The 13,014-nt window shown below is 33.7% G+C and overlaps 1 protein-coding gene across 3 annotated transcripts; it reads right to left on the bottom strand.

Annotated features, from left to right (window-relative positions):
- Positions 1-2,046: 2,046 nt before the first annotated feature.
- Positions 2,047-5,812, bottom strand: LOC124926743. 3 transcript variants are annotated; one of them, XR_007098349.1, is made up of 7 exons: positions 5,655-5,812; positions 5,157-5,281; positions 4,836-5,032; positions 4,603-4,707; positions 3,121-4,501; positions 2,840-2,912; positions 2,047-2,357 (listed from the first exon to the last, which is right to left on the bottom strand). XR_007098349.1 is itself a non-coding variant. In XM_047467029.1 (5 exons), the coding sequence occupies exons 2-5, from the start codon at positions 5,251-5,253 to the stop codon at positions 3,143-3,145; spliced, it is 1,758 nt and encodes a 585-aa protein (XP_047322985.1). In that variant the 5' UTR covers positions 5,254-5,281; positions 5,655-5,812; the 3' UTR covers positions 2,978-3,142. The 3 variants fall into 3 exon arrangements, 1 of the variants encoding a protein (XP_047322985.1); XR_007098350.1 differs by having other exon boundaries at positions 3,136-4,501; XM_047467029.1 differs by lacking the exons at positions 2,047-2,357; positions 2,840-2,912 and having other exon boundaries at positions 2,978-4,501.
- Positions 5,813-13,014: the final 7,202 nt, after the last annotated feature.

Here is a 13,014-nt window from a genome sequence, read left to right as displayed (position 1 = left end):
TCTGGAATTTACCCTTTAATCTAGTATTCGGTCAAAGGGATAAAAGACTACTCTGTTCTGTCTTACGAGTTGGGAAACTGTCCAATTTTCGATAAATACAGGGTGTTGAAGATATAAAGCCTTTGAATCTAAATGGTAATAACCCTCCTCCTCTTCTTACTACTGAGATTTATACACTCGAAACCCTAAATTGGAGAGTTGAAGATGCTCTAATGGTTGTGTACAATTACTACGTTCCTACTTTCTTGAATGGATCTTTGCATTGGATGATAAATGAGGTTAGGACTATCAATTCTTATGGTTACATTAATAATGAGAAACAGACAAGTAGCTTTGCCTCCTCCTCTTGACATTGGGAGATATATAAAACACATAAAAAATAGTTACCTTTGGAGTGTTTGAAGGCTGGTTGAGTATATGTGTGCTCAATTCAATTAAAAGATTAGATGTTTGGGACATGAAGGAGTACAGGGTTTGTGAATCATGGATGAGGGAGATTGTTGTGAAAACGTCACTCTTTTTCTCATTAATCATTCATTCCCGGTGAATTACATTAATGATAGGGAAGATTGATGTTTTTTAATGCCGATGGGAATGAATTACATTAATGATAGGGAAGATTGATGTTTTTTAATGCTGATTATGGTATCTTTACCCTAAACCAACTCGGTTCAAAATAATGAAACGAAGATCCCGACTAAACTAGAGGAACCTTTGCAGCAAGTGGTGGTGAGGGTCAGTGGTGGTGATTAGTTTTGGGGTGAAGGAGGGGATACAATAACTCGAGGAGATGGTATAATTGGATTCAATTGGGAAGAGGAGAGAGAATCATAGATGGTGGAGGGAAACTGTAGTCGCCGATGGAGGTTTTCCGTGGATTGAGGAGTTGGGTTGACGATGAATTTGATAAAAATAAATAAATTAGAATTACAAAAATTTAATTATGGGTAAAATTAATAAATTAAATAAATAAAATACATAATAATTTAATCCAATATTACTAAAATTAACTAAAAGGGAGTCTTAAATATAAGAAATATTATAAGTATAGTTCTTAAAATGATAAAAATAAATAAGTGAGTTTAAAGTTGAAATTTTTTAAAATAACAAATTTGACAATGAATATTAAATAATGTAAATGGTATTGCACAATTATATAGTAAATTTGTAGCTTAGAGTTGAGTTTTTTTTACCAAAGAAACATTTGTTCTGCAACATTATCCGTAATAATTATCATATAAAAAATGGTTAAAATAGTATAATGCAACAAATAATATGTTTTAATCCAATATTTGTTGCATATGCAATATTATTTTAAGGGAAAATTGAAAGTATAATTAAATTTTTAATATCAATATTTATATGTGGTTGATGATCTGTTTTTATATAAATGGTTAAATTTTAAAATAGCTTCTTCACTTTTCAACAGTAAAAACTAGGACTAGAAATTTTTTTTTCATATGCTGATAGTAATGCCTCGTACAAGCACCTTGATTTGCTTTTGTATGTATTTCCGATTGGGCATCAAATTTTCAATGGAGTTCCGCAAGCCCCTATCTTTTGTTGACGGGTCTCGTATTTATTGGGTTGTATGGGTTTAAAAATATTGTTGTATGGGTTTAAAAAAGAGGAACAGTAAAGAATCAAGACATGAAGAAGATGGGATACTTTGAGAAGATGATCCCATCCCTTTGAGAAGATGATTGAGGGACTGAGAATGAACTTAGGTGAGATATGACTTATAAGTGCTCGGTTCAAAATTATCATATATATATATATATCGCTCAGCATCCCCTCCCTAAAATTGTGTCAACATATTCATTCATAGCTTATTACTTCTCCTATTCGTAATACTACTAAATGAACTAACTGTACAAAAATGAAGGAGAAGAAATTAATATATTTTGCGATTGATTTGGAATGCTAAACTAATGGAACAATAATTCATAAGAAAATAAAATATTCTAATTAAATAGAGAATATTTGTTGAAAGACACAACTCAACCACTTGAAGTTCAAGTTAATATCTCTTAAAAACATTTGTTATTTGAAATAAGGCCTAGTTTGATATTTTTACTCCCCTCAAACTAGGCAAAAAAGTACAGCCAAAATAAGGAGGCCACGGAGATCTTGATTCAACAAAAAGGTGGATTTAGATACAAACACCGAAAAGTAGGACAAAGTCAAAAGATCTGCATAGCTTGAGATGTGGAAAGTGTGTAGAATGACAGTTGTTGGATTACCATGACCGAGCAAAAATCTTCTAGTGGCACAACACTTGAATATATGTGGTGATGTGCATAGTGGCGTCGTGGAGTGTAATGACAGCCGCTGAATTGCCAAGATGGGAAAACAATCTGCAGAATATATGCGGAGAGGAGCTAAAAACTAGTCAGTTGATACAAAAGAATGAAAAACACGGCCACAAACAGCACAATATTGTCAAGGGAATTAGTCCCTTGGAAAACCAAGATGCAATATGTTGTTTCCAGATATAGTGTTGAAGTCAAATATAGGGCTTCTCTCTAGAAATATAAGGACCATTCTGGATAGACGTGTACTCATTGAACTGGTATTACCAAGTTGTTTTGTGTCCAGTCCTTGCACACATTGGGATCTCACCTTTTTTTCTTTGTATTTATGTAGAGCTCCACTGTATCATATTATTCTATCAAAAATTGTTCTCTTCTATAAAATGTAAGAATAGTTTACTATACTTGATTCTATTATGCATGAACTGCAATTAAAAAAGGAGAAACTGAAATAGGACAACAACTAATGCAAAATGTGCGACAAATCATTACCTGCTATTAGAGAAAAAGCAAGTGAAAAGTAATACCTTTAACATTTCTTCTTCGCAAGTTACCCAAGGATCCATTCTACGTCTTGATAGTGGAATTGAAGGATAAATGCTGTAAATGGAAACAAGTTGTATTAAAGACAAATACTTAGTTGTCTTAAAAAATACATCATTTTGCGCAAATGATGTAGATATGTGAACCCCACACTTCAATGTGTACTAAAGATAAATATACAATTCTTAAAAAAACAAGGATAACAACCAATAGTTGTGGGTTCAAGTGGCAACTAACACAACAAATGTAAGAATTATACTTGAACCTTTTTTATTTTTACCAGGGGATTAATATTGTTCCTTTTCTTGTTCAACATAAACCACCAGCTCTCTGCATAAATTACTATGTGCTTGCTGATAATAATCCTTCTTAGTAATCTGTTCACCTCTCAAGTTATGTTCAGTTTCACACTCAGACCGAGCATGTGCCTCCTCTGTAGGGGCAACCATTACACCAAATGATCCACAAGATGTCATTCTGCCTTCTTCAGATAGCTGATTGCGATCAAGACATGATCCCAAAGGTTCCTTTTGTTGCCCATGCTTCTTAGAACCACATTGTTGCTTATTATGAGTATACTGATCTTTTCCCTCCAAATCATATCTTTTTGAATTTCTTTTTGGCTGAGATTCATTCTTAAAACTCAAGAAATCAATCAGAGCTTTCCTTGCTAAGGAGCACTTTTTCTTTTCTTCAAGATGCTCAGAAATGGCATTGGAATGTGAACAAAATGGACAATAAAAGTGTCTACAATCATCAGAGAGCGCATCATAACCTAAGCAACTTGGGTGGGCCCCGAGTGTACAGGTTCTTGTACTGCAAATCAGCAACTGACCATTTCTGTTACACTTTATACAGAGATTAAACTCTGTCTTTTGAGTTGTTGAAAAAGTATCTTCACTAAATGTGCACTGCCATTTCAGGAATCTTTGTTTTTCCATCTCAATATCAATCTTCTCATCATCAAAGCCATCACTATCGCCCTCAGTTTCTCCATCATCAACACATTCCATTTTGGTTCTGTCACGGAGAGAACAAACTGATGGTCCTATTGGACAATCATTGTATTCTTTCTTCGAAAATTTGTTCTTTCCAGAACCATGATCATGGATATCTTCCTTAGACCTCAGTTTAACCAATTTATCAACTTTGGATACAACTGTTGTTTTAGAATCTGTCTCAAACAAATTCTCTGACAGTTCAATTGAAGCCCTTGCAGATAATAAGCAACCAGTGGGTTCATTTTTCATGCTAGCAGCATGTTTAGCCTTCTTGGGAATATGTAAATGGGAATCACTCTCATCCTTAGGACTATTTCCATCATTGAGGTGTTCTGGAAATTTATCTTTTGATGTTGGATAATTCCTTTTGCACATAGAGGAAACATGGTTTATCTGTATTGGATCTTGGAGGCTCTGATTAGAATATGAAGATTGACATAAAGCCAGGTTTCCTTGCATTGAAATAACTTGGCCACTATGGACTCTTTGTTTAACTTTGAGTGGAACTGCATTGCTCCAAGCTTCATGATTATTTAATGAACCATTAAGAGATGTTTTGTTTTCTGATAGATCACTCTTTGACAATCTACTGCTCTTCTTCAAGGATTCAAGGATTGGATGACCTTCCCGAATTACATTTTTTATCTGTTTGTCAAAAAGAATAGATATATCTTGTTTATTTGAAAAAATCTCACAATATAGACATTTCCAATATTAATGATTAAGCACAAAGGAAGTGTCTATACCCGTTCTAAAGCACAGTTAGGCAAACTGCGTCTTTTATTCTGAATAAGGGTCTGAATATCAGAGTTCAAATCTGATCCCTCCTTTTTCACAGTAAACACAGAGAACTGCATTTCATGCACATAAGTTAGTTAGATGTTTGTTTATTGAGGAGACAGCTGAAACTAGAATACCTGCATTGCATTGCACTTGGTTTCTCAATAACCGAAAACACAGTTTACGGAAATCAACATACCTTATGTAGCAAAATTTGACGAATATCTTCATGATCCGTTAATTGATCGATTTCAATGTTAGGAATTGGACCAGTGAAAGGAGCATTAAGATTTCCACGCTGTTGTACCTGAAAATCTTCCAAGCTTTTCAAAAGAAGGATGTTTCTAGCATCTTTTCCTACATCATCAGTTATTTCAGGTGTCTTCGCAACTAAATCTGAAAACCATAATTGATAATATCAATAATATAATTTTTTAAGCCCTAATAAAGGAGCTAAGACAATAACCAAGAAAACTGAGAAAAACAGATCATTTTAGTGAGTTAACAACTTCGCACGTACCAGTTAATACAGACATATCAATTTCCTTCACTTTTGCTAAGGCTTCAATCACCCAAATCCATGGAAGGGTGGAAGAAGCAGAATGCTCGGTACCCATTAGTGTGTATGATTGTTTCAGAAGTTTGCTGGACCAAAAAACCATATTCCAGTCTCAGATCATTGATCTATAATATATTTTCAATTTTTGTTTATATATATCAATAATATAAAGGGGGTTAATGTGGCAATCGCAATGTAAGCCATATTTGTGAACCGATAACTCTTTAATGAATAGACAGTATTAGTGGAAGCCTTAACTGGCCAAAGGAATTTGCAGTAATCATATCTATTATTCACATAAACATCTTCAATCTAGAATCTGATTATACCATGTTCTACGCAGGTATATTATTGATCTACTAGTGCAATGCAAATATGGTTATTGATATGTACAACGCAGGTAGATTTTTGATCTACTATTTCTGGGCCAAGAATGAGCGATTAGGGTTTTTCAAATACCTCGAACCACCTTCGTCAGACTCTTCTTGTCTATGACCGCCACTCGCAGCCTCGCTACTCGGTTGATACTCTCTCCAACCGCTTTCAGACACCTACCGCCGGGCAGGAAGGTCTGAAGGGACTTCCTTTCCTATCTAGGATTTAGGTCATAAAATAGAATAGAGAGGAGTGACTGGGGAATGACAGTAGAAGAAACGTAAAGGTAAATATTTTATTAAGAATTGTCTTTATGCCCATGATATTCAATTTTTATCTCTCAAATTGTCTTTATTAAGAATTTTAAATATTTTTTCAATTAACAACGTTCTCTCAAAATAATTAGTCAAATAAAAAATTTATAAAGATAAATATTTTATTTTTTTAATATATAATATGGGAAAAAATATATTTATATATAAAATTTTATTTTCTTATTTTGTTTTACTGAATTTCTTTATATATATATATATATTATGAATTTTCAAAATTATATTATATATATATTCTCTATTAATTATTTCTAAATAAATAAATAAATATTTATTTATTATATATATAATAATAATACTAAAAAAATTATTTAACACAAAAATTAACAATATTAGTTTTTAAGAGAAAATAGATAAGAAAAAACTAATTAATTAACTAGTTATTAAATATAAAATATATAAAAAATAAATAATAATTTTTAATAACATAAATTACTTTATGTAAAATATAATTAATGTATAGCATAGTTTATTTATATTTATATTTTTTATAAAGATAAATATATAAATACATATAGTATTTTAATTCTAACAAGAAGAATAAAAATTTATATATTTATATTAAAATACAATTTTCTCAAATCAATAGTGTTATCACCACAATTAAGCCTGCATAGCATAAGAGAAATATTTAAATAAACATTTTTTTATCATTTATTTTTTAATATATATATTTAAAATGAACTTAAAAAATAAATTTATTTAAATCAACATTGTTCTAATTATGAGTTTATGAGCGGATATTTTTTTTATGATGTGAAGGTTTAACTAAAATAAAACTTATTTAGACACAAGCAAAGTTGAAGAGCAACCCTGAAACTGTCTTTGTGCAGGTACATCTCAAGGAAACGTAAGCAAATGCTTTGGTCGGTAGACAACATCTAATCTCTTCAGACGTGGTCTGAAGCAGGCGCTTATAGACGTCTTGATACTTTAGACAAAGTCTGGAGTACGCGAGTAGACGTCGTCTAACTCCTTTAGAAGTGGTCTAAAGGGATGCGAAGTTAGACGTGATCTAACTCCTTTAGACGTGGTCTAAAGGGAAGCGCAGTTAGACGTTATTTAACTCCTTTACACGTGGTCTAAAGGGAAGTGAAGTTAGACGTGGTCTAAAGGGAAGCGCAGTTAGACGCGATCTAACTCCTTTAGACGTGTTCTAAAGGGAAGCGAAGTTAGACGCGGTCTAACTCCTTTAGACGTGATCTAAAGGGAAGCGAAGTTAGACGCGGTCAAACTCCTTAAGACGTGGTCTAAAGGGAAGCGCAGTTAGACGCAGTCTAACTCCTTTAGACGTGGTCTAAAGGGAAGCGAAGTTAGACGCAGTATAACTCCTTTAGACGTGGTCTAAAGGGAAGCGAAGTTAGACGTAGTATAAGTCCTTTAGACATGGTCTAAAGGGAAGCGAAGTTATACGTGGCTTAACTCCTTTAGACCACGTCTAAAAGGAAGCGTAGTTAGACGTTGTCTAACTCCTTTAGATGTGGTCTAAAGGGAAGCGCAATTAGACGCGTTTTAACTCTTTTAGACGTGAACTAAAGAGAATCGCAGTTAGACGTTGTTTAAATCCTTTAGACGCGGTCTAAAGGGAAGCGCGGTTAGACGCGGTCTGAAGGGAAGCGCGGTTAAATGCGGTCTAAAGGGAAGCGCAGTTAGACGCGATCTAACTCCTTTAGATGTGGGCTAAAGGGAAACGCAATTAGACGTCGTCTAACTCCTTTAGACGCGGTCTTAAGGGAAGCAATTAGACGTCATCTAAGTTAATCAGACGTCTGAAGGAGCGTCTAACTACGTACTCACTCAATTCATCTATAGTTACTGCTTTCAACAGTCAGACAAGTCAGTTGATCCCAAAAATGAAAGACTGCCACGTACGTGTTTATCTTTCAAATGTCCACGTTATATCTCTTTAGTACAAAACAATATCAGAGGATATTCGGCGCACTACCTGTCTGGTATGGCCACGATCCCAATGTTCAGAGTCTGGTGTACTCTCGTACTATTAAAGGTCGTCCAACAAAATGAGGACATGTGTCCACAAAGAAGATTCTACCGTTAGTGTACTTCAAGTATATAAATAGAAGCCAAGGACAACGGACGAACAGTTTTAACAACTTGATAACTGATGGACTCTGGCTTTTGACATATTGTTGTTTAAGCTCTCTCTTTGATTATCAAATCTCTCTCAAGCTCAAGCACAAACTACTCACTGTCTCATAGTGTGATTACTCTATAATTAGTATACTGTCATTTTTATGTGAAATCTCAGTTTTGAAGTTGAATAGAGGGTATTCTGTTCAACAGAGAGTTTGTTAGAAGTTCAAAAGTAGACAATTGTTAAGTCATGTGGTTTCTAACTAGGTTTGTGTAGTGTGTTCTATATAAATCAAAGTCTTCTAGTGAATATCCTTCTGGTTCTGGAAGAAGGGGTGACGCAGGAATTTTATCTCCGAACATCCATAAAACTCCTCATGTTCTTTACTTTTTTCCATTTACATTCATCTGTCTAGAGCTTCAAATCCAACAAACAATTCCGCACTTGAATCCGTTCAAGAGTTTGTGGAGATTTGCGAAGAATAGAAACAGATTTTAACTTCTAGCAGAGTTAAAATCGAATCGAAGTCATAAGTTGTTAACAATAGTCAGACCCCCGTCTCTATTGTCAACACTAATCCTAACAAGTGGTATTACAACCCTGTTTTTTATTCTCAAGCATCACCAGATTCCCAAATCATGTCTATGGTTGTCACCAATAAGGTTCTCATGTTCTCAAAGGAAAAATACAGCGAATGGAAGGTGAGAGTGCAAACTCATCTATCTGCCTTAAATGATGACATGTGGTTTGTTATCACTGATGATCCGATAAAGATTGAGAAACCAAGATCTAAGTGGACTAGTGAAGATAAGAGGAAGAACAACCTCGACAACATGGCAAAAAAAATCCTCTACAAGACAATGGATGAAAACATGTTCAACAAGATCATCTCATGCCCCACTGCAAAAGATATCTGGGAGAGGCTGAGTCAACTTTGTAAGGCAAGGATCAAACCAAAGAAAACAAACTCATGGTTGCCACACAGTAGTTCGATAACTTCAAGATGCGTCCTAGAGAGACGATGAATGAGTTAGATGAGAGATTCAGTAAAATCATCACTACTCTCTCCACTTTGGGCAAGACTTACAGCAATAGAGAGGTTGCAATCAAAGTCATGCGTGCTCTGCCAGAGAGTGGGATATTAAGACGATGGTGATGAGGGAGTCTAAGGACCTCCACAAGATAGAGATCTATGATTTTCTAACTGATCTGAAGGCCTACGAGTTTGAGATAAACTCTAGGAACGAATATGAGAATTCCACATCCGTCATTTCTACGAATGCGCCGGTGATTGCCGAGGAGACACCTGCTGCCACTGCTGTGAAGACTGCTGCGGAGCAGATCAGCAGCGACGTAATGGCTATCTTCGTGAAGAAATTCGGCAAATTCATGAAGAAGAGAAATCATAACTCAAGCTCTTAAAATAATAACAATGATGATAAGAACAACTATAAGGCTAACTTGAATTGTTTTAACTATGAAAAACTAGGACACTTCAAAGTAGAATGCATGAAGTCAAAGCGTGATGACAAGAGAAAGGATGACAAGAAGAACAAAAAAGAGTTGAAGGCTATCATGGCTGCTGATAGCAAGGCCAAGTGGGCCCAAAGCGACTCAGGTGACTCATCATCCAACGACAACGATGATGAAGAAGTTACCTGCTTCATGGTAGAAGAAGAATCTGAGGTATTTGACTTCTCTTCTGAAGAATTCACAAGAGATGAATTAACTGTTGCACTGAATGACATGGTCATTGAGTACATGAAGTTGTCAGACTTTTATAATAAAATGAGAATAATTTATGAAATTGATAACTCTTCTTCATCTCAAACTTCTGAACTAAAAGATTTTGAAAATAAAGTGGTTGAGCTCTCATTTAAGAATGAGAAGCTCAAGGAAAAGGTTAAACATTGTCTTTTGAAAACCAACGTTTGACTTATGTGGTAAGCTCCTAGACGAGGTCTAAAGATACAGTCAGACATCAAATAAGTATGTTGAGGTCTACCGAATGCAAATCTGGTTTAAGATTTGATAATTCCAGCCCAGACAAGTCTTGTGAAAAGTTAAACCTAGTGGAAGACAAGCTTAAGGCTATAAGCTTTGTCAGGAGTAGTTTAACTGATAAATGGACTGATCCAAGTTTTGAGGACCTAACCTTAAAGGATGAGATAATTTATGTAAAGTCAACTGAAAGATGGCTGAAGCCTAGAAAGTGAGTAGTCAGCAAGTATAGCAAATCAAAACCTGACAGGAAGTCAAGGAGTTTTAGACAAAAATCATCCTCTAAGGTTAATGGAACAGCCGCTAGCAGAAAAATGTCTGCTAAGACTAAATCATGTGCACTGATCATAACACAACATGGGAAATCCATATAAATAATTTAAATATGGATTCCCAAAGGACTGATTGACCGAGGACCCAAGTAAATGTGGGTACCAAAAAGTTGTAAATATGTGTTTTTATAGGTATAGAAGGTTAGTTGTTTGGAGGAATCTGTCTGGTATCTGGATAGTGGCTGCTCCAAACACATGACTGGAGATAGACGACTATTGAACGAAGTGACGAAATTCTAATGGCATAAGATCACATTTGGTGACAACAGTAAGGGTAAGAGCATGAGTAAGAGTAAGATTATCAATGGTAACCTCACTATCCATGATCTTTTTCCACTACAACAGGTTAAACTATCAAATTCATTTTATCCATGACGTGTTACTTGTTGAAAACATGTGTTATAACCTGATTAGTATAAACCAATTATGTGATAATGGATTTACTGTTGATTTTCAAACGCATGCATGTTTAGTTAAGGATCAGCAGGGTAACATTCTGCTAATTGGAAGTAGAGTAGGAAATTCTTACAAAATGAACTGAAAAAATAAGATATCTAATCCCGTATGTATGATAGCAAAAAATGATGAAAACTGGTTATGTCATAAGAGATTAAATCATATTAATTTTAAAATCATTAATAAAATTTGTTTACATGATTTAGTTTCTAGTTTACCTAATTTGAAGTTTTCAAATGATAAGATCTGTCCTGCTTGCCAGTTGGGAAAATAGGTCAGATCAACTTTCAAGAATAAAGGGAAATCTCAATCCAATTGATTCCCGAAACTATTGCACATGGACCTGTTCGGTCCAATTCCAATAAAAATGGGAGGAATGAGATTCACCCTGATCATAATTGATGATTTTTCAAGATTTACCTGGGTTATATTTTCATAATCTAAGGATCAGACGGTTGAGAATTTAATTAAGATCATTAGAAGACTTCAAAACGAAAAATCTTTAAGCATCATCAAGATTAGAAGTGATCGGGGAACCGAGTTCACCAATAGACGCCTAACTTATTACCTTGAGAAGTCTCGTATTAGACACGAGTTGTCTAGTGCTAGGACTCCACACAAAAATGGTGTTGCTAAGAGGAGAGTCAAAACACTAAAGGAAGTAGCGAGATTTATATTAACCGACTTAGGTGTTTCTCAGAAGATATGTTCATAAGCCATAAACACAACTAGCTATACACAAAACCGGTCAATGATTAATAAACGCATTTGCAAGACACCTTATGAACTCTTTTATGGAAGCAAGCTCTAGGATTTCGATCGAGGCCTGTTCGGTTCCACTTTTCAAAATCAAAATTATTTTGTAATTTTGGATCCCGAATCCATTTTCAAATACTCCTGAAAGGTTAGAAATGACATTTTTATATTTTGAGATATTTTCTAAACCAATATTTTGGCTAAGGTCCCATTTGGAATTTATATTTTTTAAATTCTAACACATTCCTATAATATTTTCAGGTTTTGTTAAATTTAATATCAGCGCAATAAGTACACACCCCCTTTAAATAATTTTGGTACAATTATTTAAACATCATTGTTTAGGACCCCCCTAGACTACTAAAATGGAATAAAATGGAATAAAATGTTATAAATGAAATTTTCAAAATAGCCATAGTATTTTCTTTTAAAAATAAATGTCGTCCTTTGGCGGGTGCAGAGGATGTAGTGCGAAAGTCCTTTCATGAGCCTAACTAAGACACGAACCTTTATAGAAATTTTGATATAAATACGTTTATACACGAATCATTTTATTGATTTTCATAAAATCACTTAGTGACTCCGATTTCAAATAAATAATCTTTTTAAATTAGTTATATTTAATTAATTTCAACCGGGTTTTAACCAAATTGTTATTTGACCCCAAATTATTCAAATTTGAACAAAATTAAATATTTATGCATAACTAATTCCAAAGCTCCCCAGCATTATTGTAAAAATCTTTTAAAATAATGTTTTCTTTTAAAAGAAGCCTAACACGCAAACTCAGATTTAAACGCATCGAACCTCGAGCCACCCCGCGATGTATTCTCATGTATTGTCACACACCGTTCTCGATGTGTGCTAAGCTACGGATTGGGGAACAAATTCACGTGGGTCAAAATTTTTAAAAGAAACAAATTATTTTATACCTTGTATAGAGGATTGGACAAATGGAATTGAATTAGACCTACTATATCTTAAAGTGTATAGACATGTTATATTTTGAAAAGTTGGCAACTTGTCAATTTATATTATTATTGTTGCAAAGAATAATTAAAAAATTTATAAATTTTTTAATTATTAATTTCTTCTCATGGCTAATAATTAAATATCCACATGGTAATTAATTAATTAATTATTAGTGTGAAATAATATATTCACGTCAACTTAATTTATTTTATTCTTGATACTGTTAAATATATATTTAGAACAAAAATTAAATTAATATTTTATGTATAATTTTTTCAAGAACAACAAAATTAAGATTAATATCTTCTTACTAAAAAAATAATCATAATAATTCTAAATTATAATTTAGATTCTCACATAAAAAAAAGAAAATTATGTTATCAGGATCGTGATACTTTCTAAATAAATAAATAAACATAAATAAAAGCTTTTGACATTCAAACATAACTAATTTGAAATAAAATCTTGTATTATTTGTGATTTGTATTTGTCAACCATAAACA

The sequence above is a fragment of the Impatiens glandulifera genome, chromosome 2, assembly GCF_907164915.1.
Source record: "Impatiens glandulifera chromosome 2, dImpGla2.1, whole genome shotgun sequence".
In the NCBI taxonomy this organism is placed as follows: Eukaryota; Viridiplantae; Streptophyta; class Magnoliopsida; order Ericales; family Balsaminaceae; genus Impatiens; species Impatiens glandulifera.
This window is presented reverse-complemented; position numbering and strand designations above follow the sequence as displayed.

Excerpts from the sequence above, each read along its gene's own strand:
- LOC124926743 (XM_047467029.1), bottom strand. The coding sequence starts at position 5,253 with ATGGGTACCGAGCATTCTGCTTCTTCCACCCTTCCATGGATTTGGGTG. Across the intron at positions 5,033-5,156 it reads TGATATGTCTGTATTAACTG|ATTTAGTTGCGAAGACACCT; the intron begins GTACGTGCGAAG and ends TATGGTTTTCAG. Across the intron at positions 4,502-4,602 it reads CTAACTGTGCTTTAGAACGG|ATAAAAAATGTAATTCGGGA; the intron begins GTATAGACACTT and ends TTTGACAAACAG.